The 22,681-nt window shown below is 43.8% G+C and overlaps 4 protein-coding genes across 18 annotated transcripts in view; 2 read left to right on the top strand and 2 right to left on the bottom strand.

Moving 5' to 3' along the window:
• The window catches only part of srgap1a (SLIT-ROBO Rho GTPase activating protein 1a), a 47,229-nt gene extending 39,581 nt beyond the window's left edge, over positions 1-7,648 (top strand). For both annotated transcript variants that reach the window (XM_057051900.1, XM_057051901.1), the window contains exons 19-22: positions 1,150-1,330; positions 2,504-2,641; positions 5,189-5,561; positions 5,650-7,648. In XM_057051900.1, the coding sequence (XP_056907880.1) occupies positions 1,150-1,330; positions 2,504-2,641; positions 5,189-5,561; positions 5,650-6,054 (1,097 nt within the window). In that variant the 3' untranslated portion in view covers positions 6,055-7,648. The remainder of the gene's footprint in view (positions 1-1,149; positions 1,331-2,503; positions 2,642-5,188; positions 5,562-5,649) is intronic.
• A 75-nt stretch (positions 7,649-7,723) lies between these two features.
• Positions 7,724-10,452, bottom strand: LOC130536197 (coiled-coil domain-containing protein 113-like). Of its 2 annotated transcripts, none has more exons than XM_057051919.1 (9): positions 10,227-10,452; positions 9,586-9,694; positions 9,350-9,511; positions 9,130-9,279; positions 8,880-8,990; positions 8,572-8,670; positions 8,371-8,478; positions 8,097-8,252; positions 7,724-8,015 (listed from the first exon to the last, which is right to left on the bottom strand). In XM_057051919.1, exons 1-9 carry the CDS (start codon positions 10,307-10,309, stop codon positions 7,860-7,862), a joined length of 1,134 nt encoding a protein of 377 aa, XP_056907899.1. In that variant the 5' UTR covers positions 10,310-10,452; the 3' UTR covers positions 7,724-7,859. The 2 variants fall into 2 exon arrangements, with proteins under 2 accessions (XP_056907899.1, XP_056907900.1); XM_057051920.1 differs by lacking the exon at positions 10,227-10,452 and adding an exon at positions 9,823-10,175.
• Positions 10,453-10,530: 78 nt separating this feature from the next.
• Positions 10,531-17,083, top strand: parp12a (poly (ADP-ribose) polymerase family, member 12a). Of its 3 annotated transcripts, none has more exons than XM_057051902.1 (11): positions 10,531-10,929; positions 13,566-13,701; positions 13,779-14,043; positions 14,124-14,240; positions 14,317-14,500; positions 14,578-14,752; positions 15,270-15,514; positions 15,591-15,678; positions 15,763-15,890; positions 16,028-16,179; positions 16,274-17,083. In XM_057051902.1, exons 1-11 carry the CDS (start codon positions 10,610-10,612, stop codon positions 16,528-16,530), a joined length of 2,067 nt encoding a protein of 688 aa, XP_056907882.1. In that variant the 5' UTR covers positions 10,531-10,609; the 3' UTR covers positions 16,531-17,083. The 3 variants fall into 3 exon arrangements, with proteins under 3 accessions (XP_056907882.1, XP_056907884.1, XP_056907883.1); XM_057051904.1 differs by having other exon boundaries at positions 15,282-15,514; XM_057051903.1 differs by having other exon boundaries at positions 14,127-14,240.
• On the bottom strand, positions 15,922-22,669 carry tbxas1 (thromboxane A synthase 1 (platelet)). 11 transcript variants are annotated; one of them, XM_057051909.1, is made up of 16 exons: positions 21,952-22,098; positions 21,728-21,797; positions 21,462-21,563; positions 21,286-21,384; positions 20,781-20,874; positions 20,570-20,622; positions 20,390-20,486; positions 20,196-20,312; positions 19,895-19,983; positions 19,672-19,820; positions 19,379-19,509; positions 18,935-19,258; positions 18,771-18,859; positions 18,557-18,694; positions 18,301-18,463; positions 15,922-18,134 (listed from the first exon to the last, which is right to left on the bottom strand). In XM_057051909.1, the coding sequence occupies exons 3-16, from the start codon at positions 21,509-21,511 to the stop codon at positions 18,021-18,023; spliced, it is 1,707 nt and encodes a 568-aa protein (XP_056907889.1). In that variant the 5' UTR covers positions 21,512-21,563; positions 21,728-21,797; positions 21,952-22,098; the 3' UTR covers positions 15,922-18,020. The 11 variants fall into 11 exon arrangements, with proteins under 11 accessions (XP_056907889.1, XP_056907887.1, XP_056907890.1 ...); XM_057051907.1 differs by lacking the exon at positions 21,728-21,797 and having other exon boundaries at positions 21,952-22,101; XM_057051910.1 differs by lacking the exon at positions 21,728-21,797 and having other exon boundaries at positions 21,462-21,558; positions 21,921-22,101.
• Positions 22,670-22,681: the final 12 nt, after the last annotated feature.

The raw sequence follows: 22,681 nt of genomic DNA on the forward strand, positions 1-22,681 counted from the left end.
ATGACTTACTGCTTTCATCCACAGCCATGCCAGCACACTGTCGATGCACGCGTATGCGTGCTGAATAAATATTTTCCGAGTGGATGGGTGGCAGTGGATGAGAGGGAAAGAGATGGAGGGGAGGTGAAACCACCGATAAAGGCTCTGTCAACTTTATTAACGGCCTTGTCCGCTGCAGTGCTGCCCAATTAATTCAGGCTGTAAATTCCTGCTTGTCACGTCACATCGGGGGCCACATCACTCTCACCCTGTCAGGACAGACAACCGAGTGTAAGAAGACAGGTCACTAGTTAAAGGTCAGGGAGGAAACAAAATATAACAGAAAGTAATGAACTCAGGAGAGACAAAAATACATATAGACTGCTTTAGTCTGCGTGAGTCATGTCTGTGTTTTCTCTCTTACGCAGTCTCTCTGTTCATCTGGGAATAACTTAAAAGCTCCAGTGAGAGATGTATTATGATGACTTTTACAGCCAGTACAAGGTTCTGTCGTTTACTCAGCTCCCGGGCACGTAGAGAGAACCTGTGTTTAGTGGAAGCTGTCCATCCAGGGACTCCCTGTCTCACTTGAAAAGAGATGGGAGGGAGGGTGGCAGAGGTGTGAGCAAGGGGAAAAAATAAGCTATTTTTAGATCTGTGTTGCTGGAGTGCATGCATATGAAATTTGCAAACACCTTTGGACTGGGAGAGATGACTGCAGCTATTGTGGAAATTCTAGACATCCTTCAGCTTCAGATTAGTGTAATTCCAAGAGAGAGAAAAGCAATACATGATAATTTATCTTAACCTTTCCCATGTCGGAGCTTTTACTGTACTTTTTAGCTATGGTATAGATCCAACCCAGTGTGACAGTGACTGACATGGCTGAGTCATATAGATCTTCTCTCATCAGGTTCTATAATTACTCCGCTAAAGCTCCTGAGGGCCTGTTGTGGCCCTGGCCCGGAGTTGTCGAGCCGGATTACTATTGACCACAACTGAAATATCTGAACAGGACACAGCATGAGCACACGCTGCCACACGTAAAGATAGTGCACACAGACAGACTTTAAATCCATCTACATACATCAGCTGTGATTCCAGCCATCTGTAGCTGATATCTTTGCCCTGTCTGCCTCGCCTGATCTGTATGATCATCTCCTTTGACAGAGGGCGAGCCCATCGAAGCCATCGCCAAGTTTGACTACGTCGGCCGCTCATCCCGAGAGTTGTCCTTCAAGAAGGGCGCCTCGCTGCTGCTGTATCAGCGGGCGTCAGAAGACTGGTGGGAGGGACGGCACAATGGAATAGATGGCCTGGTGCCACACCAGTATATCGTGGTCCAGGATGTGTGAGTGTTTATTTTGTACTATTTTAAATGTGACGGAGCAACACACAATTCAACTCATGACCCAAAACCATACATCACATCATTTTCCATTGTGGAAATGTCTAATTCTGTTCCTCACTCCAGCTTTGTCCTTGGTGCCTCCTCATAAGAGTTCAGGATTGGCAGCCACTTGACTGAAGAGCTGCTACAGTACCACTGTTGACTTTGTCCTGCTGCACGCTGAGCGTTTCACTACTAAACTACAAATACTTCTCAATTAATCCACAGTTGTGGCAAGAGCAGCATTTAGGCATCGAGACTGTTGGTACCTAATGACCTGGATTCACTTTCTTTTTAAGCTTAATTACTGCTTTTTTACATAATAGCTGGTTGATAAAATGACCATTTTGACCCACAGCCATGCCTCCTGTTCCCCTGCACTCCCAGTTTCTCATCAGCTTGCCTTGTTTACTAATTCAGCAGATGAGCCATGTTTGCTGGGGTTACTTTTCTCAGTTAATGACAAAGAAGGGCGACTGTCCCTGAGCATGCCGACACCCCACCGTCTATTTAACAAGCAGATGTGAGACTGTAACAACACGCAGGGTCGTTATCTTCGCATGCCCCACTAAGGACATGGGATAAAACCTTTTGAGAGACGTGAGTCACCACTTCAGATGTCTCTCGCTCTCAATGGGCTGATGTTGCTGCTCCAGCATCTAGGTGCACATTTAGTTGAACACTTGTTTACTCGTTTACAGTTCTTTTGCTCTGTTTTCATGGATTTTCTCATTTAAAAAAAGCTATATTTGTTTTATTTTATTAACATTTACTGGACAATAGTTTACAAATTCAGCCAAATGTGCCTTTAATATCATTCTCATTATAATCCTATAATCAGCATTTGTGTAATAATTATTTGCAGGAAGAAGAAAATACCCAAGTACCCAAAAATGTGCATTCTGTAAGTGCAGTGTTTTACATAAAGGCAGCAGTGCGCCATGACCCCAGTCACACAGCTCACTGTAACACTGACAGTTCCAAAACTTTGACTCATCTGAATGTCCGGGCCTCTGGGGGGGCTTACATAAAATATTGTCATTAAAGAATGTGGCACGTATGAAAGCTCAACCGATATGCTGATATCCACTTTTTTTCTGTCACTTCCTCTTGCACGCCGCCTCCATGTCCCAGAGATGACAACTTCTCCGACACTCTGAGTCAGAAGGCTGACAGCGAGGCCAGCAGCGGCCACACCGGAGAGGACAGATGCTCGGGAAAAGACATGGCCCCACCCACCGACACCAGGATCTCTGAGGCCTACATCACGAGGTCGGTTCACTGTGACCATGAAATCATTCCTTTTCAACAGAGCATTACAATAAACCTGAGTAAGATCTCATCAGACTGATCTGGACAGAAATGATACAGGAAATGCCCTGTTGTATGCTAACTTTTACCAATAGCTCTTCTTGTTTTTTCTACTAATCCTTGTCTGGTTCCAACATGTTTGCACCAAGTGAAAAGGAAGTTAGACTGGATTACATTGGCATTTTAGAGATCAAGGTCTAGCAGAGCCTTGAAAGAAATGAATAGTGTAATTTTACCTGACAAATAAGCTATAATTAATGGCTAGAGGTGAACTGCAGAATGTCTGGAAGCCGTTCAGCAACTCAGATGATGACAGTCTTACCTCATGGATGCTTCAGCAGCTTCGAGTATGAACACCTCACAACCAAAATGCCACAAAACCACTTTAACTGAGGCAGTTCAATCATGGATGATCTGTTTGAATCAGCTTTGTTTCTCCTCACCTGACATTTGTAGTAATATCGGAGTTACATTCCTTCACAATTTCATCTGGTGCCAGTGGAACATGCTGCTCATGCCTTGCTCATGGGATTAGGGACTGGATCTGACATATGCCGTCACACCTCTGGCTCTTTAGCAGAAGTGATATTTTGTCAGCAGCTCTGCTCTCATTGCAGCGTTCCTGCTGGTTGGAGCCAGCGACCTTGAAGCGTCCGTTGCCGGCTCTCGCCAAACACGAACAAATGTTTTCCCTTTTCTTCCTCCCCTCTCACTCACTCCTTTCCATTGTTCAAATGTCAATGATTCATCCTAAAGGCAACATTCACGCCAGATGCAGGTTTCTCCTATGTGAATGGAGATTTATTGTATTTCATCCCAGACTTGATCGAGCTCAGCTGACTCCCAGAAACAGCCCCGACAACACTTTCTACCTGTCAGTGTTTCCCATGGGACTCCACCAACCCCCTCTCATTTTCTCTAACACCCGTCTTTCTGCCTCCACTCACTTTAGTGCTCCCCCATTCAAACAGTCTTCAGTGTTGAATCATTTATATTCTGAGCTTTATTTAGATACTTTCCGCTCCTGTTGGTCTCAGTCACCTCCACTCGCACGTTTTCCTCAAGATTGCAGCAAGTTCAAATAACACCTTTAACAGTGTGTTACAGCAGGCCTGGGGGAGAGAAAGCCGTGAGATGACTTACTTTCTCTTATCAGGGGAAACTGACATGTTAGCTGGATGATGAAAACTAGCATTTGAAGTGGATATTTTTCTACAGCAGAGTGGGGCTGACGAATGGGGACTGCTCCCCCTGTCGGTTCTCAGTGGTTCCTGCAGCTGTTTACTATTTCAGATTGTCACTGCAATAAATTCTAATTCTATGTTTGATCATCAGTCCTTAATAGTGTAATCAAGAGATGTGTGTGTGATTATTAAGGAATATTTTTCCAATTCAAAATTTGCTTTAGTGACCTAACAATCAAATGTAGATTGGGTGATTACTGATTAATGCTTTAAGTCATTTTTAGGATGAGATAAGACTTCACTGATACTGGAGTGTTGGAAAATATCCCATTTTTCTTGCATCTCAGATGTGAGCTGGTCTTGAGGAGTGATCTGAGCCTTGCGCTTCCTGCGGATGACTCATTTTCTTGAGACCAATCAGCATTAAAATTCCCAGAGCGTTACAGTCCTCATTATTGCTCTGTGTTTGCCTGGTGATTAAGTTGCCTGTAGTTCTTTGTAATAATTGCTGAGAAAGCGGATGCCTAAACTCTGCAATTAACCAGAGGTGATTCTGAGTAATTCCCTGTATAGTTCACCTCCGCAAAGAACCAATAACACAGAGATCTGTCTAATTAAACTAGTTAACTGCTTAACTTTTACAATAATTTGGATTTTTGACAGACTGCCTGCATAACGGTGTTTAAGTTATGTATTGTGTAATAAATATAAGACAACTAGATATTTTAAATCTAATAACAACTGAAATATCTTTTGTTAGACATGAGGCAAATGATGATGGCTGCTTTGATTAATTCCAGCTCCTGACTGCAGCATCTGTGGTTGCTGCTAGTCATAAATACTGTATATGAAGAAGCATCTATCAGGATGCTCCTCTTATTGGCTGAGAGTAAATGTTAATGTACGCAAACATGATGCGTGGCTGAGCGGTCATCTGAATGGTGTGAACATGAGGACGTGTTTGGTTCTCTCCTTGGATCACACGTGTGTATGGTGTCACGCCGGTCCAGGGTCAGATGGAGGGCAGTTCTGGAGCGGCTGGAGCTTTTCCAGCCAGCTTTAGTGTTGTGATGATTCACAGGCCTCTGTCCTCGGGCCCAATGCCAGCTCCAGCCTACCTGCTCTCCAGAAACTCTGGATCTGTTTGGAGCTGACTTTGTTACAATAGTGATGCAGGATTATGGATTCTGTGCGCGTAGCGTCCACTTGGTCGATTTATGTCAAATAACAGTTTAAAAACTGAATTGAAAGATTCATTTAAGAGTATGCGCGTAAAAAAAGACGCTATATCTTAAACACCTCTCTGTGTCGTTCTCTTACTCAGTAGGCATAAGAAAAGATCCGACCCACCCTCCCGTCGCCCGCCTGCCTGCCCCGGCGAGGTCCACTGCATGGTGCATCCCTCCCAGCATGGTCACGGAGGACACGGAGGCACCCCAGAGCTTGGCTCCCCGGTCATCAGCCACTTCAGCCCCCGGGACATGCGGCGTACTCACAACCACGTGTCTACAGACAGCCCAGAACGCCGGCGCCGCACTGGCCACGGAAGCCTGAACAACATCAGCCGCCACGAGTCCCTCAAGAAGATGGAGAGCCCCCCGATCCGCCGCTCCACCTCTTCCGGCCAGTACACCGGCTTCACCGACGTGCACCGCCACCACAGCGGCAAAGCCCTGGATCCTGAAACCATCGCACAGGTGAGCTGAAGACGAGCAGTGACCTGATCATCTCTGCGTCCGCTTCCTTCTCTTCTCCATTAAAATGTTCTCTCACTCCTCTCTTCAGGACATAGAAGAAACCATGAACACCGCTCTGAATGAGCTGCGCGAGCTGGAGCGCCAGAGCTCAGCCAAGCACGCCCCCGATGTGGTGCTGGACACACTGGAGCAGCGTCAGACCTCCGGGGGCGGCAGCGGTGGGGGCCCCACCCCAGCCAGCTCTGGCGACTCCCTAAGCCCCATCCACGGGGTCATGCTGAGGTCCACTGCCAACACTGAGCCGCCCATTCGCCGCAGCATCAGCTCCACCAGTGACACGATGAGCACCTTCAAGCCTGTAGTAGCACCCCGCATGGGGGTGCAACTCAAGCCCCCTGCTTTGAGGCCTAAACCTTTGGTTGTGCCCAAGTCCAGTCCAGCACCACAGCCTCCAGCTCCTCAGGATGCCCAGGACAAGTCCTGCACCATGTAGAGATGTAAAACACCTGGAACTGCTGCCGCAAGTCCCCAGAGTTCCTCTTAGGTTAATATGACGTAACAATTTTCGTTTTTTTTAGGAAACTGACGTGGTAAATCGCAACGGCTTCCTTCAAGGCTTTACAAACGTTTACAGACATGAACCATGAACCGTGCGTGAACACGATAGGCTGCATGTATGGACGCTCCAGTTTACCACTGAGCCTGGAGAACCGAAGCGACTCGATCATTTTCAACCTATCAGGGCCCTCGAAATCGAATCAGTTCAAAAGCCTGCATAAGTTTCGGACGTGAGTTATTTTAATGGTGCTGCGACTTGCTGAAGGGTAGCGTTTAATGTAGAGCCGGTACTTTGTTAACAGTTTTACTGATGACCTCTGCCTCAGAGAACGAATTCTTGTGTAATGTAGTTCATGTACAAAGATCACCTCCCTGTTGGAATCACCCAGAAATCACCTGACTGATGGATGCAACCACTACTTAACTATGAACTCTGACGATATTCTGCTTCAAACATTCAGTCTGAGGACGTCTCTCACTTCTCACCACCCATGTGCTGTCACGTGTTGCTGAACTTTCTCCACAGCCTCCGCTCCGCATTGCTCAGCTCCGTCAACCCAAACACGTGACCGCGCAGCATCGGTCTCGACTCCAAGCGTAACGTAACTGTGTATAGACTCGGCGGCCTCCCTGGAAGGGGGTGCGGCCAGTAGCCATAGACCTGATGACTGTTCGTGTCAAGCTTGCTTGAGTCCCTCAGATCTGTTTCCTGTCATAGAGGCAATATTGATATTTAATTTAGAGGCTTTCTGCGATGCTCCGTGTAGCAGGAGGGGGCCCACCCTGAGCGAAGATCAGCTCATTACTTTCATTTTAGCGTGTCCCGATCGAGTAATTAAATCTAGTCGCCCCATAAAGGTGTACATGCCAGTGGATACTGCAACTGCACACTTTTAGGTGTCTTTAAGAAAAGGAAAAAAAACCACAACTTTAAGGAAACAGAAAATGGTGCATGCCTGGGATATGTTTAGCTAGCATAATAAAACAGGAAAGACCTGGTTTGCAATGAAAACTCAATAGCTGATCTGCTGGTTTACACTAGATTTGTGTGTATATTTATCAAGTTAATAGATTTTCTTACTAACCTTCGTTGTATTTTGTAATCACTTTATTTTTCTGGTAAAAAAGAACACGAGAACAACCTAATCCAGGCTTCCAGCGCCGTTGTAAAAAGTGTATTCTTGTCACTGTTCACATCACCAGTAGTAGGCGACAGTTATCCCAGCTGATATGAAGCTACTCTGTGCTGTTCTGTACATCTGTAGTATGTATTAATGAAAGTGCCTTTGAAAAGGAACTTACTCTGTGTTGTTGCATTGTCATATTTTTGTTTGTTAGAAATTGCAGTGCAGGAAGGAGACGCGTCAGTAATAATGCCATTGTTCCATACAACATAGAAACAACTTACTCATTGTGACATTGCACTTTGATGTATATAACTGTATATACAGCATGTAACAACATTTAGGGATCTTTGAGGGCTCATCCAAGCAAGAATTTCTTTCTAATAAAGGAAATAGTTTGTCGAATCTGAGGCATTTTATCCTGCACTACACCGATATGAATATTCTTATTTTAAGACATCAGCATCAGTAATAACTTCCTGTTTTTGCACGTTTGTTTTATTCGTATTATCCGTTATAGATGTTTCTTTTGCAGACATACCTGATTTAAAGGGTCATTTAAAAAGGATTTTTTTTAAGTCTAAAGAAAGAGGAAACACATCTGAATCAGTTTGCTTCACACAATAACATCCAACATTTGAAGCTTCCTTCCTTTCCATCTGTGTTCTGGTAACGGTGGCAGCTTTACTGGAATTTGGTGTCCTGCAGTTCTGGGCCCTCCCACGTCTCCGCATGCAGGAGTAGCTGCTTTAGCGCTGGTCTTCGCGGTCATCTGAGCCAAACAGAGGAGAGCAGCTGAGTGTTTGAGCACAACACTTCCGTCCCCGACTGGATCTGATCAGGTGAAATATACCTGAGCAATCCGGACCTTCCTCTCCCAGGTGTGAATATCCTGCTGCAGCCTCTTGCACTCGACCCTGGCCTGTAAGTACTCGCTGACGCCTGGGACCACATAATTTGCCATCTGGTGGCGCAAGCGTTGGTTCAGATTTTCTGCCTTGAAACGTCCCTGGAGACACAAAACGAACCAAGGATGTGTTTTATTGAGCGGCTGCAGCACGGCAGCGTTCGCCCACTGATGAACAGAACCGCCGAAGTCATTAAACCGAAGGCCGTTGCCAACAAACCTCTCCTGCCTGTTGGAGCTCTCTCTCCAGTTTTCGAAGCATTTCCTTCTTTTTCCTTATCTCTTTGCACAGCTCCTTGTGCTCAGATGTCGAATTGTGCAGTTTCTCCTGTCCCACATGCACATTTCTCAAGGTTTAGTTACCTTCAGGTTGGGAAGCTCACTTTCTCTCTTTCTCTCCCACACATTTCTGCTGAGTTACCTTGTGTACTGTGAGGACACGCTGCACTTCCAGACTGTTGGCTCGAAGTTCATCCAGGGATTTTTCACTCTTGTGCTCACCCCAATCCTGGAAAATTTCCTAAAAATAGATCAAATTCAATTGCTGCAGAGTATAAAAGGTACAGTGTGAGATCAGGGTGTGTGGTTTTAAATGAGGTTTACGTTCGGTCAATGGCTGAAAACCCCTAAATTATTGCTGTTATTGTAGTTCTTTAAAAACAGAAATAAACAGAAATAAAACCAAAACCAAAGCTTATCTCCTGAAGCTTCCCTGTCACGCCTACAAACCTCATAGCTGGTTTTCCCCTTCTCTCTTTTCTGGTGAAAATTGTGCTTGAGCTTGTTCTCGATGACCTTCAGTGCATCGTTCTTCAACCTCAATATTTCGACTTGAGCAGCCTGTTGGTTTGAGAGAGACAATGAATAAATAAAACAACAAAGAAGCCAATATTTACACTTTAACAATTCCTCCTCACTGTAGCTTCCCCTGCATAATATCTTTTTTTAAAAAGCACTATGTATCTCACATTTTAAATACCTTTGCCTTGTCCTCAAGGTACTGGAGACACTTCTCAGGCTCCTTCATTTCTAACCGCTTGTCATTCATACGTTCCTGCATTTTGTGTTCAAACTCGTTCTTAGCTTTCCTGATCTCTTCAAGGTGCAATCCTGCTTCCTTCAGGGAGGCCTGGGAAGGCAAACAAGATGTCAGCGAGGGTTTTTATCTCTATTGTATGTGTGCAAGGCTGCGTTGTGACCTTGTAGGCGTCGCAGGTCCCCTCATTCGTCTCTCTGAGGTTCTCCAGATCTTTTTGTGCCTCTGCTATTTCCTCCCGCGATACATGAAGCTTTTCTTCAAGGGTCAGCTGATGACGGCGGCCTGAGAGGTTGGAGTGGATCCCCAAATTCTTTTTATGACCCTGGTGTGACAGAGAAATAGACAAAAATTTAGGAGGATGGAGAATGCTTTTTTTACTATATAGGCAGTACTTACCCTTCCATCCTTTTGGGGGGCTAAACTGGACAGCTGGTTCTGTTCTTTACTGCGGCTGATGAACCGCTCAAACATCTCATTCTCTGCCAAAAGTGCTTCATTAAAACACCTTGCATAGAAATGAAATCAACATCTTTAGAGTCAGGTAAAGTAATTACCAGGTGCTGATTTAGACCTGTTTTTCAAGACACTGTCAATTACAACATCAACTCAAAGAGAACCTACTGGAGAACCTACTTGTTGATGTTAAAGATCTCTACAGTGGAACACTTTCAATGAGTTTGTCTGCTACCGTCTTGTTTCGGGATTTCTGAATGGATGTAATAATGTAATGATAATGTAATAATTCAAGGCAGGTCGCTTGGTTCGTTGTGTTGGAAGATCTAAGGTCAAAGTCCCTTTGGAATCCAGGACCTCCCCAAAATTTCATAACCGCTTCCCTTGTTCATTCTCAACAATTCCTGAAACTTTCATCAGAATCCGATTATAACATCCTGAGTTTTGCAGACCGACAGACAAACAGAGGTGAGAGAGCTTAACTTTAGCAGACTTCGAGAAATAAACACGATAACGACGCGAATCCTCGTGTTAACAACTACGCCACTTTTAACAGACTGTTCTTGAATATGTAGTTGAATTACTTCAGCTCCTCTACTTGGTTGTGAAGGTCAATTTTTCGTTTTTTCTCGTCTCTTCGGGCCGAGGAAGACGCCTGAGCCTCCATGGTTGCTAGGGTACACTGGAAGCCACAGCGGTTGCTATGGCGGTGGTGCCTTCAAGTGACCTTTAAAACTTTAAAAATGTCTGTCAAAATTTATTTCCAAATGTTTCATCTAAAGTTTCATCTGGTCGGTCTTTATTTATAGACACCCCATATTATAATAAGAATCTCTGTTCGGTTTTGAACGCTGTGCCTTTAACTACCCGTAAAACTTTCGGTTTCGTTGTTGTAAAACCGAATGTCACCACGGAAATAGCATAATCGCTCAGTGATCGCTCTCTGAACTTCTTTTCAGGTTTGACGATGAATCCAAGCATCTCCAAATTCATCACCAAGACCCTGTGCGACCACCAGGGATGTTTGGACTTGGAGAGCTTGAACGGGATCATCAATAAGCAGTTTACTGTGGCGGAATCGATCCTGCAAACTGTTCTGTTCGACCATGGTAAAATCGCCATCCGAGCAGGCAAACAGAAGGCTGCCGGGATTAAAGGCCTGAGCCCGGACAGTCTGATCGTGGCTAAAACCAGTCTGCGGTTGTGTCAAGTCAAGAACGGACAGTGTTCGCAGTGCGAGCACTTACATGTGTGCAAGTTTTTGGTTTTAGGAAAATGCAAGTTTGGGTGAGTAAAATGCGCTGAATCTGAGTGTGTCAACAGTTTTAGCAACAATGTCTGTGTAGATTCTCAATCATCCAGGCCATCGTATCCAAGGTAGTTTTCTCTGTCAACTGGACTGGGTTTCTTATCTTGAAGACGTTTCTCCTTCTATCCAGAAGGCTTCTTTAGTTCTGGACTCGCTGGGGACAGAGCTTGAAAATATAGCCTCTGTGGACCATTGGCATGTTAATGATCTGGGGGGTCACCTGAGAGTCGTTCACCTAGTTTCGGTTGAGGCGTCTGCTATTTGTCTGCTGGATCACATGGTGGTGAGTCACTGGGTCTCCTGGAATAGCGTGAATGTTTGGTTTGTTGTTGGAAGGAGTGGAGGACTGCATTGTATGTGGGTGACAGGAAGTGCCTCAGCCAACCACCTCTGTTTAAGGATGGCTTCCTTGACACCCCTCTCAAACCAGCGGTCTTCTCTGGCCAGTACCCGTACTTGGCTGTCCTCGACGGAGTGCCCGCTCTCTGATAAGGTGTAAGTGGACTGCTGAGTCCTGACCTGAAGAGGTGGCACGTCTGTGTTGTGCCATTCTTCTGTGGAGAGGTTGTTTGGTTTCACCAATGTACAGCTCCTTGCATTCCTCCTGGCACTGTACAGCATAAACAACATTACATTGTTATGTCTTGGTGTCTTGTCCTTCAGGTGTACCAGCCTCTGTCTGAGAGTGTTGCCGGGTTTGAACTGAACCGATATGTCGTGTTTCTGGAGGATCCTCCTAAACTTCTCAGAGACTCCGGACAGACTCCGGCCTGTAGAAGCCTTCTCTGTACTGGAAATATGTGGTGTTCAAACACAGGTCCAGCATGGTGCAGATTTGGGCTGGTGTTAAGGTTGTTCTTTCTGGAAGAGTCTTGTCCAATAGAAGGTGCTTGTGGATGGTGTCTATTGCGCTGGTGGTAGGGATGCACGTGAAGAGTGACGTGACATCGTATGATACATAGTCATAGTTTTAGCAACAATGTTTTGGCATTAACGCGTTCAACCTACTGTATTACATTCGAGACAACTTAACTAACAAACAAATCAATCAATAAATCAATCAATCAGAACAATGCAAACTTCCAAAATGGCAACCAGTTGGTTCCTCAGTACCCAGCCACTCTCCCAGATTTGGAGGGTTGCTTTTCGGCCAGTTTCTGGTCATCACCTTTTAATACTTTAAATACATCTTGACCTTGAGGATTGAAAAAGTATATTAAAAATATATAACAACTTCACAGATCACTCAGTTCCTGTAACAAAAATAATGACGTTGAGTAATAATTGTGAATATGAATGTGACTGACTCATTTATTCAGTTCTCAGTATTGTCAGAACATTGGAAAAGTCCAGATGTTTTAAAGCAGGGGTGCCCAATACATCAATCAAACCGGTCTTTTAAACTTAAGGATATAAAAATGAGTGTGGGAGCTGGACCAAGTAAAAAGCCAAAAACTTACCATTTCCATACGGAATGGGAGGTGGACTTTTTTTTCTCCACTATGTCACTTTCAAAGAGTGTTTGCCTCATCTGCCAGTCTGTCATCGCTATACCGAAAAATCATGAGCAGTCTCTTTAGCGCCTCCTAGTGGTCGCAAACACTCCTTACTGTCAGACCACAGAATTTGCTCCAACCCCTTTTCATTCAAACCCAGGTTCCTTTTTAAGACGGTCCCTGTGGTTAAAAAAAATCCTTCCCAGAGTCCAAACCAGTCAGACCCAGAACTGCTGAAATGTTAGGCCTGACCAACAAATGTGTTCACTAATTTCTTTACTTTTGATGTGTGACATCAAGAAACAAATTAAATTCTTTCATCCAAATGCCCTTCATCTTTTAGAGCGGGTGGAGGGTCCTCACAATGAAAGCCCATCTCTCTCCTGCAGCTTAATGTTCAGTTCTAGCTCCAATTTTGATTTCACATGATGAGTTCCTTCCATTTTGTCTTTGTAGACCTCTTTGAGAGAACCTTTACAAATGTACGTTTTTATGCATCCGTAACTACTTCGATCACTTTGTTTCCAAAAACTTCTCTGTAATCCCCTTTTCTCTCCACCTTGTAAATGTGAGGACATGAGAAGGCCAAGTTAGGCCAGTCTAACCTTTTAACTATTTATTTTATATGCAACCTCCAAGAATTCAGTTCCTCCCTTATGCTCTGTGTGTTTTTCCCCACCAAACCTGGTTATGAGTCTGAGAATTAAGCACCAGTAGACAATCTCATCTGGGGAGCGTAACAGTATTCCCATCGATTTGGTTCTGCAAGGCTGTGGTTCTTGTCCATTGGAGATATTTTAAAATGTACCCAGCCCAGATAAGCCTTTTTATGAGTCAGCATTTTTGACAAGTAAACATAGGAAAAGATACCACAAACTTGGCAGCGTGGTCATTTTTACTGCCTTGATCCATGAACTAAAGTCTTTAAATCAGAAGGATGATTTAAATCATCTCACATTCCTGGAATGCTGTGATTTAACAATCCGTGAGGCTCTGGCTCCTCCTTATACTACATATCCAAGGGGTAATGGGTATTATATTCTCATATTCTCTAATTATTGAAACACAGGGTAACAATAGTTTTGTGGGCTTGGTTTTTCTTTTTTCTTTTTTTTTAGAAACGCATGCAAAACTTCCCACAGCGTATTTTCTGGAAATAACTTAAAGGTTTTGAAGAATCATGATCTTCAGGATTTAACAGAGAAACAGCTGTTCCAACTGTTGCTGCAGAACGATCCTTGGCTGCTTCCTGAGGTAAGTTGCCCCGGCAGCGTTCTAAAGACGTTGAGGCTCAAGTGTGACCTGGTTGTGTTCCTGCACGTGTCCCACAGGTTTGCTCGCACTACAACAGGGGCAACGGTTTGCACGGCTCCTGCAAAAACAACGCCTCCTGCTTGAAGCTTCACATCTGCCAGCATTTTCTGGAGGGGGACTGTAGGTTCGGATCCACTTGCAAGCGGGCCCATTCTTTTAAGTGCAACGAGAAACCACTTTTCCAGTTTTTCAGTCAAGAGAACATTGAAAACCGTTCTCAGCTATACAGGAATCGATTCATCATCGCAGCGCAGGAGTTGCAAGGAGATGCTGCGTGCTCCGGTAAAGAGCAAAGTCTCCTTTTTAAAAGTCTCCTCCAGAGACATCAATGCACATTAACGCACACCCACATGTGTCCCCAGCAGCGCCACAAGCAGTGGAGAGCCCCCCTCGGTTGTCTCTTGACAGCAAACCCATGAGTGACATCGACAAGAATGAAATCTGCCTGTTCTTCATCCGCAGAAAATGCCGCTTCAAAGGTGACGGCGAAAGTCGTGATGCCGCTGTTTTGAAACAGGCCACAAATTGTATCTGTCTACGATTTATTGTCCCCAGAGTGCGCTCGTGTCCACTGGCACCTGCCGTACCGCTGGCAGGTCTTAGAAGATGGCGTGACCTGGAACGATCTGCCTAATATGGAAGAAATAGAGAAGGCCTACTGCGACCCCAGATGTGACAAGAGCACCATGGATCAGCCATTGCCAGCCATGACACTGTTTGAGCGTCTTTCCCTTAAAAGGTGAAAGGTCATCGAAAATATCAGCGCTCTGTTTCTGGTGTCTATATTAGAGTGTTGATGGTCTTCTCTGCCTTCAGGCCTCAGCCCCCCGCTAGTCCAGTAGTTGACTTCATGTCCATGACCTATAAATCATCTCCAGTTCGCCGTCTGTCAACGGTCTCTTCCGTCTCAAAGCCCCCAACCTTTATTCTGACCACAGAGTGGCTCTGGTACTGGAAGTGCGGCAGTGAGCAATGGCTGGAGTTTGGAAAGGTCTGTCCAGCATGTAGCAGCGATTCAAGTGAAGAGTGCATGTGTGTGTGTGTGTGTATGTGTGTGTGTGTGTGTGTGTGTGTGTGTGTGTGTGTGTGTGTGCTGACCACCATGATTCTGTATGACATTACAAAGAACCCAGCTATTGGTAGTCCTTCTGATTGTCCTGTGGTTAGATTTAAAGAGTTAACAATTCCATTTTACCACTACAGTGGAGGAATTTCTGTTCATTTGTAATAAATGACCTTGTCCAGGCTGTGGAATTGTGTATTTTTGCAGGGTTATTTTAGTGAAGATTTGTGTGCAGAATCCTGTAAGGAACAGTTAGGAGATCAGTGCCAGTGAATAGACAAGGCCACTCCTACTGGGAGCAGCTTTTATAACAGCATCTGACTTAAACCCCCCCCTCACTCCTCACCATCGTACCCCCACCTCACCATTTGTCCCGCAGTGCATAGTTTTGCTTTTCCCGTTTTGCCTCGGTTGCTCCTTGAGCTGTTCCTTTCCATGCATTTAGAGCAATGCTGAGGAACAGGTTGAGGAACAGGCCAGTACCACCTCCCCCATGCTGGAGAGCTTGTACCTGGCAGACAGAGATGGGGTGGTTCCCTTCTGTGTTGGAAACCAGCAGTACATCCTCAACTTTAAAGGTGACCTAGGCACCCAGATGTATCAGCAGAATCTGAAATACAAAACCAAGAGAGAGGTCCGACGGCGGCCTCGTTTCGTGTCAGCTGAGGAGGTGAACAAGAAGCTTCAGAGGTGATCTGGCTTTAGTGACGGTTTACACGTTGGAATAAAGTGAATCCGATAACGAATCTTTACATCTTTGTTGCAGCCAGTCATCTCAAAGCCAAGGCTCTTCCACTGCTGAGAGCTTCCCCTCACACTGGGACAAGATTGATCCTCCAGACTATGATTACAAGGTGCTTCCCCGGCAAACATTGCTATGTTTAATATTCCTGTTCTTCCGTCTGCTACCCCTTTTTTCCCGTATTCTTTTTTCCCAGCTCATTCTGCTGTCCAAATCCAAGGAGTATGACATGATTGTCACATTGTTCCAACGCACAATGCCCAAGAGCAAAATAAACACAATCCACAGGATCCAGAACCCCTTTCTGTGGAAGGTCTTTCAGTGGTAAATAAAACAAAAATAGCCACAACTACAGTTCAAGATTCAAGATGTGCTTTATTCATCCCCTTAGGGAAATTGAAGTTCAGCCCAATGGGAAAATGATACTTCCCACATCATCGCATTGTACATTTTATATTCAGGCAGAAAGAGGAGATGATGAAGAAGAATGATGGAAAAGCTGTAAATCAGCTGTACTTGTTCCACGGGACAGATGAATCCTTGTCCGAGGCCATCTGTGAGCAGAATTTTGACTGGAGGATGTGTGGCGCTCATGGTACAGCTTATGGCAAAGGTATGGTGGAGTAATGATTAAGAAGACCTTCGTTTAAAAACGAAACCTCCTGCGTTCTGGGCTGTGTCATCACTCATCCTTACTTTTATTCCAGGGAGCTACTTTGCCAGAGATGCCTCCTACTCAGATATGTACTCTAGACGCAGCAAGAGCCAGAGCAAGATCATGTTTGTTGCCCTGGTCCTGGTGGGAGACTACACCAAGGGAAACAGCAGCTATGTCAAACCCCCACCAAAAGGAAATGGCAAAACCTTCTACAACAGCTGTGTGAACTCTGAGAGCAACCCTAGCATTTACATTATCTTTGACAAACAGCAGGTTTATCCAGAGTATCTCATCAACTATTCCTAAATCCTAACGCTCAGAAGCACAGGCTTGGGATTCTTTTAATATTCACAGAGAATGTCTTAAAGGTGTTCTGCTTCAGAAAATCACTTTTTTTTTTTTTGGAGACATTTTTTGGGCTTCATGCTGATGATAATGGTTCATATATACGGTGGTTGTAGTGTGTGGGCTACACTTTAAACACAGTTGCTAGTTGTCTTTTTTGTATCATATAGAAATTGTTGAGCCAGGTCGCTACAGATGGCCCAACATGAAAGCATTATTTTAAATTCCATGATTCATCGTAATAAAGTTTGATTTATCTTTGGGTCATTCACGGTTTATCCAGAAATTATCTGAACTGGGTGTAAGGACTGGAGGGGTGAAGGATTTTTGTTAGGATGAACACAACTTTAATCCAAACCGCGCCAGATGAGAGCAGAAAGAACTAAATTACTTGATTGTGTGTGTGAAGCAGGTTGACCTTGAGGCAGTTTGGCCTCCTTTTATATAATTTTGAAGTCTGCTTACTGGTATGTCTGTTATGGGAGAAAACCCTGAAATAAATATGTTCAAAGCCGTTATTTTGGTATTATTTCCATTGTTACTTAAAGAGTTTATTGACAATCTGAATGAAAACAACAGTGACACAGTGTCATTTTTGGAGATTAAAACAATAAAGCTAAAAGAATGGAAAAAAGCATCTTGAAACCACCCAGGTTTCGCTTGCATGGCCCTTTAAAAACCATTTAAAAAATGAGCTTCAGGCTTTCTGCCTTTCATATTTAAACTCAGATTTTCTGGTTGTGATGTACGGTATGTCTCATTCTACAGTAGTAGTAACTGTATGAACCCAACACACTCACCATCATATATATGGTATATTTATTAACCGTTTGAAACTGTTGATAATTTAAACAATTGTCACTTGAATCATCACCTCTAATTTATACATATTAACATCATTCATGAGTAATTCATCCCTTTTTGTGATCTACAAATTCACAGTGTCAATGTTTACAGAATGTTCTCTGGGTCACAAGTAAAGCAGGGTACACTACATTTTAAGAGATTTTTTTTGTTTTATTCAGTTTTTATTTATTTAGTTAGACATTAAAAAAAATCTGGCATTGAACAGTTTTGATCGTACTGTGTGGTGTGCTCCGAAAATCTCGAGGCATCACACCCATGAGCACACACACATAAAGATTCAGTCCCACCAGTCCAGATTCTCGGCCTCGAAGCCAGAAACATCACGTCATCACACGTGATCTAACAAAAATGACGAAGAAACATGGCCACGACCAGAAAACACAACCTGCATCTTGAAAGAGGACATAAAAGAACAGGGAAGTATGGTGGTTGTGGGACTATTTTTAAAATAAATGACTGTGGAGCAACTCCTGGAGGCAGCACGAACATGCTTATCTTTATTTATGCCTGCTAAATAGGCGTTTGCCATCCCAGGTCGGAGTGGGGATTCTCGTTATCTGTGTACCCTGCTTCACAATGACTTTCTAATCCTCTGACGGAGAGTTTACTTGACTTTCATCCCAGTGTCGCCTTTCAATTTTCACAAATACCCCGTTCTTAGGTCCTAGAGTGCTTGACGACTTCAACTCAAGGGGAACCTGGACAGAGATAGAACATATATAGGGGGAAAAATCAGGGTGAAAGGAAAGAAGCAGGGAGCAGCATTAATAAATAGGTCTGTCAGTCATTAATGCATTAATGAATAGGTCTGTCAGTCATTAATGAATAGGTCTGAAAACACTTTCCAAACCACTGAAAGCTCACCTTGGTCTCAGTGCAGGCCAAAAGGTTGAACCTGCGGAAGAGTCGAACTAGGGCCATCTTCATTTCCAGCTGAGCGAGCCTCATTCCCACACAGTTGCGGGGTCCGGCTCCGAAAGGTATGTACACAAATGGGTGACGACTGGCCTTGGCCTCCGGTGTGAATCTGGGGAAATCAGGCACAATCAAATCATAAAGTCCGCCTCCTAAAATGCCATATGATAACTTAGTACTGTAACACTGGGCAGTTTATCCCTACCTTTCAGGGATGAACTTGTCAGGATCTGGCCAGTGTTCTGGGTCGCGGTGGAGGAAACCGGCTGGAATCTCAAACGTTGCTCCCTTTGGGAACGACTGTCCGTTCACCACACAGTCACGTTCAATCTCTCTCGCAAACCTGTGTGGAGTAAAATGGCCTGATTTGTGCAGGACATATTGCATTCAGTCATGTTCATCAAATATGCCTAATTTACCTGAATCCAGGGGGGTACAAGCGCAGAGTTTCACTTATCACCATGTCTAAATACTTTAGCTCCTGGACGTTTGTATAATCAGGAGACTCCTGCATGAGAAGGCAATTTGAAGTTTTGAGTTTGATATGACATAAATTTACATGGTGACAAACAGCCTCACTCACATGTCTGGTGAAGAAATGGTCCACCTCCTTCTGCAATTCACGTTGGCACTCTGGGTTGATGGCCAGGAGGTAACAGGCGAAGGCTAAAGTGTTGCTGCTGGTCTCGTAGCCTGCTACAAGGAAGACAAAAGCCTGACCCACGATCTCATCCTCGGTTATCATCTTCATCTGTGGACGTTCCTGCGGGCCAACCTGGTTGTCCTGGTTCTGCTCACTCCTGTTATGAGCCTCACCAACAGGGTGCGCTGTGTCAAAGTGTTCTATAGACACAGACTCGTCGCTAGTTCGTGCATCCAGCATCAGCTGAAGGAAGTCTCGACGCCTCTATTTGAAGAAAAAAACAAGAAAAAAACTTTAAATATTCTATTAAATATTTTGAGCATATTTATTATTCACTTATTAACCCTTTCCCCTTCCTCTCCAGGTCTTGAATGAGTGATTCACCTGTTCGGGTGGCTGCTCCTCTCTCTGCTTGATGATCTTTTGAATGGTCCTGATGAAGAAGTGATTCATGTTATCTCGTTTTTTGTTGGGGATAATTCCCACCAGAGGAGCTGCAAGGCTTGGAAAAGCAGCTGGACACACAATACAATAAGTTTTTAAGTGTGGGAATTCAAGATAATGACAACAACTCGAGTCAATTTACAAATTATTTCTGTATCAATATCTCTCAATATCCCATCAGAGATTTGGTGATCTACACAAATACAGCAACATTAAGAGATATTTGGACTGACCGAAAAACAGCATAATGGGCCTGAAGAAGGTAAAGGAGAAGAACAGCTGCGCGTGGCGGACGAACGGATCATCACAGTTGTTCTGGGAGTCCACCTGAGTGCCAAATGCCACACTGGCAACAACATCCATGGTGAAGCAGCCAAAACATCTGTCACAAAAAACACATAATACAAAATTAAAGGGAGAAAAAGACCCACTAATACCTCAGGCTTCTTTCATTACTTGTGGATGTTGAAGGCCTCCGCAGATTCTGCAAAAGCATCTAAGTTCTTAATTAAGGCGTCAGTGGCTGTGTTGATGAGTGGAACCATCTGCAAAAGAATGCAAGAGGACATGCAGAACTAATGCGCTGAGATGAAATGTGAACATTACCGGTAATTCAGACATCATCATTAATAGGTCTTAATAGTTAAGACCCTCCCACCGAGAAGGCCACGCCCACTCGACAACACTCACTTCACCGATGAAAAACATTATGTCTGATTTTAACGGCACCGATTCATCGGGGAAATTTGTGCCTGACCTCCTTCATCTTGGAAGCACTGAAGGCCGGAGTCAGGATGCTCCTCACTCTCTTCCAGCGTTCATTCCTCAACATGAGCAGACAGTCGCTCATGGGCTTGGTGATGAAGCGCAAACTCTGTGCAAAGAGCAAGCAGACGCAACACATCCATTAGAGCTAAATCTTCGAACATCACATTAGAAACACAAGCTCACCATTCTGTTTGGGAAACTGCTGAAGTCCTTGACCATCACTTGTCTCAGCATTTCGGGGTCAGCCACCACCACCACTGGTTTACGGCCCAAATAGTACCTGAAACACATTAAGAGGAAAATTAAAATTTGAATACTGATGAGAAATTGGAAATATCTTAGTGCACTTGTTCCTTTTCTTACCCACAAACTCTGCCATGTGTCTTTATGAGGTCATTCAGAGGGTTAAAAAAGCCCTTAAAAGATATTTCACAATGACATCAGAGCAGAATTACAATCAATGTTGACCATAAACTTGTTGCATTCACAGTAAAACAGCAACATTGGTAAATCTCCAGCCTCAGGCTCACAATGGGGGATGAAGCTGATGTTAATAGGAACTGTTTTATTTTACCTGGCGAAACATGAAGAGGTTGCCAAAGAATGGCAATGGCTTCGGGTGTTTTATGCCATTTCGGGACAGTACCGAGAACGGATGCACAGAGTACCTAAAAGACAGAACTGTGTTAACTGTCACTCAAGAAACTTTATATTAAATATCAGCTGAGACATGGAATTTAAAGCTTTAGCGTTTAGTGTGAATTACACTGTAAATTTGGATGTATCTGACAATCAGTGGATAGCTACACCAGGAGGAGAGAGAAGCTGATCCGTTATGATCCAAGGTAGTTTTCTCTGTCAACTGGACTGGGTCTGAACTGAAGAAGCCTTCTGGATAGAAGGCGAAACGTCTTCAGGAGAAGAAACCCAGTCCAGTTGACAGAGAAAACTACCTTGGATACAATGACCTGGATGACTGAGAATTTACACAGATCCGTTATGATAAATTCCATACAGTGTATGCAAATCAAATAATTCGAAATAACTGTAACATCATTCAGGGAGAGACTAGCAGTCACCAGTAGAGAAGACCAAGTAAGAGGAGTCCAAGAGTCACAGACAATCCACTGGTGTTGTGGAATATATATTGGAATTCCCACAGAGCCATCATGCATGAACTGTCAAAAAAAAAAAAAAACCAGACACAGCTGGGTCAAAAGCTGTTTAAAAACTTATGAATCATTATATGAGATACCTCAGAAAACACACAACACCCCTGTGGACTTTGTTCTCAGACAGGACCATTAAACATTTGTTTGTTTTCCCCGTGAAATGTGTGATTTTTCCAGTGACTGTTCTAGAAGAGAGATTCAGTAATGACAGTAAATTATTAGCAGAGGACAAACATAAAACTGGCAAAAAGACAGTGGCTGTTCGAGCTTGGATTCTGCTGCAGCTAAGCTGTGTGTAAAAACCCAACAATTTTTCTAAATTTTTTTTGATAGAATAAATTAGCATTACCCGCAATTGTAAAATGCAGAACGAATTTTCTGAAGGTCTTTAAGCCACGCCTCTAAAACATCTGGAGCAGCTGGTTAAAGCACAGGTCACAGGAAGGTTTCTACATCGTGCTGGGCTTATGCTTAACTGAAATAATTGCTGATTACGAAGTTCCAAAAAACACAATAAAAATTCCAAGCAAAGTATTACTCACACGTAAATAAACTCAAACACAATAGTCCTACCTTTAAAAATCGGAAGCCTAACCTAAAACTAATGGTTTGATCCACATAAAATCACTCAGCCACAAAGATAAGATTTAATGTATTCGCTGGCATCAGTATAAAGGTTTTACTCAACCGACTGTTTATGTTCCGGCTTTTTCTCTTTCTTTCTGTATTTACGCAGACTGCGGTAGCTTTCTAAGGTATTTACTGCCCCCTGCTGTACCGGAGTGGTATAATGGCATTAGCGATAATTTAGCGCCATCATATTATTAATGCCCGGAATAAAGCTTTACCTAATTTCCAATTGATTAGCTCAAATGTGAGCATGTGAATTATTGTGTGATAATATCAAATGATCGAATAAATTTAAAAAATAGATTTCATTATTGTTACAGTCCAATCAGCTGTTCCATTAGCAATAAACATTTATTTTGAGCAGAAATAAGCGGTAGGCATGTTTTACATCAGTAAGCTCCTGAATAAAGTTCAGCTTGTGCTTAGTTTTTAAATTCCATCAGCTGTAATGGTTAAATCTGTAACGTATTAAAAAAAAGAATGAGAGTTTTGATAGACTAACTCACCCTGAACAATTTGAGATGACGCAGGAAAGAGAGATGTTCCTGCCAGGGTGTAGGTGTATGAATAACTTGAGGTGGGGTGTTAAGCTGTCACTTAACACCCCACGGTGAGCATTGCAGAAGCCGGGGCTCATGGCATCAAGCTGTAAGCTTATCATTGTCCATCATTT

The sequence above is a fragment of the Takifugu flavidus genome, chromosome 13, assembly GCF_003711565.1.
Source record: "Takifugu flavidus isolate HTHZ2018 chromosome 13, ASM371156v2, whole genome shotgun sequence".
Taxonomy (NCBI): domain Eukaryota; kingdom Metazoa; phylum Chordata; class Actinopteri; order Tetraodontiformes; family Tetraodontidae; genus Takifugu; species Takifugu flavidus.